Source organism: Scardinius erythrophthalmus (genome assembly GCF_964197995.2).
Source record: "Scardinius erythrophthalmus genome assembly, chromosome: 20".
NCBI classification, from domain to species: domain Eukaryota; kingdom Metazoa; phylum Chordata; class Actinopteri; order Cypriniformes; family Leuciscidae; genus Scardinius; species Scardinius erythrophthalmus.
The window spans coordinates 34530840-34533339 of NC_138240.1; the positions used below are offsets into that span (position 1 = coordinate 34530840).

A 2500-nucleotide genomic window follows, 5' to 3' on the forward strand; every position below is an offset into this window, starting at 1 on the left:
CTTAGTGAATATTCACATAAACAGTCAGTTATATTAAGTGAAAGTAAACAGTTGAGAAAGAAAATGTGTGTGTATCAGTATATTGGATCTGTGCATTAGCTCTTAAAGTGACAGGAGCCTAATAAACCTGATGCCGTCTGTCATTAACGATGATCAAACAACAAAAGACGGAGAGAAAATCACTCACTGCTCTTGACTGAATAACTTTTGTAGCTTTAATAAGAATCAGTGTTTAATTCATACCGTGAAAACTAAGCTGTTTTATTTTTATATTTCATTATTCAATTTCTGTTTTGTACATTATCGTATCGCATATCACATTATTTACAGAGTTATCGCATATCGCACTTTCAATATCGTGCAGTCCTACTTGTCACCCACACATGCGATATCCTCTGATACATAAGCAACCATTGGCCTCTTTTTACCCAAGAACCATTGTGGTTCTACATCTGACACACATTCTGCTATAAATGCACAACAGATTCAATGGCACTGGCAAGCTTTTTTCAATTAAGTGTCATTGCTTCAGGTTCTGAATTATTCAAGACAAGTACACTGTCGGTTGTAAAGTAAAGAGCAAAGTAAACAGTGCTTTATGGGTATCTAACAGCATCAAGTGTTCAAGGCATACATTTACAAATGTAGAAAAAGCTCATATATTTGATGTATATATTTGATGAATGTAGTGAAACAGGCAGGTTCTTGGACATTAAAGTCCCACTCATTTTCTCCATAGGGGATTTGATTTTGAACAATTACTTAATAACTTAATGGTATATGATTTTGTTGAGGCCATCTGCTTACATTATTTCCACTTATTTTTTTAATTAATCGTGTTGAACAGCTGAACTCCTGCTTAAAAAAAAATTACATTACCCATGATTCTGCAGAGAAATCTCAACCAATCAGAGAGTCTTTCCCTACGCTCTCAAACTACTTCAATATTTTATGCTTGATAAATATTTCAATAAATCTAATATCAACATCTTTAATTCAATGTATTTCTTTATTTGTTTGTCATTTGCAATGCTTAAAGGGATTGTAGTTATTTTCCTCAATAAAGCCGTTAAGTACACAGTCTTGTACCTTTTTGTCCAATTTTCAAATAAATGTTTTCTTCAAATCAAAGTTTGTAATGTTGTGCCTCACCTCATAGCTGGTTGTTTTGGTTCATAGCTTGTAACTCTTAAAAAATAAATTTTTAAAATTCCCTTATGGGAAGAATACATCTGGAACAAAGGTTGCTGATGCACACTGTATAATGACTAAGTCTTAAATTATTGAATTATTTGCTTTAGTAAGTACCGATTGAATGTTGTTCAGTTCACTAACCCTACATACGAGTAATAGTGATGCTTACGCTTGCAAACACCACTGAGAAAAGGGTCAATTTTGATTTCATATCTTAATAAAGCGTCTCTCTCTCTCTCTCTCTCTCTCTCTCTCTCTCTCTCTCTCTCTCTCTCTCTCTCTCTCTCTCTCTCTCTCTCTCTCTCTCTCTCTCTCAGTCTAATAAGGTCCCGGTGGTCCAGCATGCGCACATGCACCCCCTGACCCCCCTCATCACCTACAGCAATGAACACTTCTCTCCAGGAACTCCTCCAGCCCACCTCTCGCCAGAGATACTGGACCCAAAGACAGGTGTTACACACTCTTCTGACACACCTTAACTTGTGTTTCTATCTTTTAATCATGTGACTTACTGACTGTGTGCCTCTGGTCCAGGTATTCCTCGGACCCCTCACCCCTCAGAGCTGTCGCCCTATTACCCACTGTCCCCTGGGGCCATGGGGCAGATCCCGCACCCACTGGGCTGGCTCGTCCCACAGTGAGTATCCCTTATTAAGAGGCTTTCGCACCGGAGGAACCTTTTCATAGTTCCCGGATTTTGGCGTGTTCGCACCGCAGGAACTAGGAACGATTTTAGTTCTAGGAACTCCTTTTGGAGGAAATAATTTACTCCCTCTTCAGAGTCGGTCTAAATCAGCACTATAGGAACTAACAGTGACGTTAGTGTTCGCTGATTGGCCGAACGCACGTGAAACACCAGCACCCGCCATTTTAAAAAAAGCTGTGTAAACACAGATTATAGCCTATATATTTACTCCACAAACTAACTCTACAAACATGTAAAACACTGATAGATGAACCTCTTAACCTTTACACTGAGGAGAAAATCCAATGTGACTTTGAGGAGACCAAGAGAAACATGATTATGTATTTCTGCTCAGCAACTCTGGACATCAAACACACAACATACGCTAATAACTTTTCATTAATGTCTACTTTCTATGCATGCCAGTTCTATCTAATACCGTATAAGACAGGACTGTCAGACAGATCGTAAACTAATGAACAAGGAGAATGCGACTGTGAGCTCAGGCTCTGGCGTTCTCAGCGCCGTCAAAATAAAAGTCCCAGCAACAAGCGCGTCTCACGTCACATCAGAGTTCCTACTGAGGGTGCGAATGCAACCAGGAAAACTTTCCTAAGGGAA

General features: G+C 39.1%; 1 protein-coding gene across 2 annotated transcripts in view; it reads left to right on the forward strand.

Annotated features, from left to right (window-relative positions):
• tcf7l1b (transcription factor 7 like 1b) overlaps positions 1-2500 on the forward strand; it is a 76199-nt gene that overhangs the window by 56832 nt on the left and 16867 nt on the right. For both annotated transcript variants that reach the window (XM_081349501.1, XM_081349500.1), the window contains 2 exons: positions 1512-1644; positions 1729-1831. In XM_081349501.1, coding sequence (XP_081205627.1) covers positions 1512-1644; positions 1729-1831 — 236 coding nt within the window. The remainder of the gene's footprint in view (positions 1-1511; positions 1645-1728; positions 1832-2500) is intronic.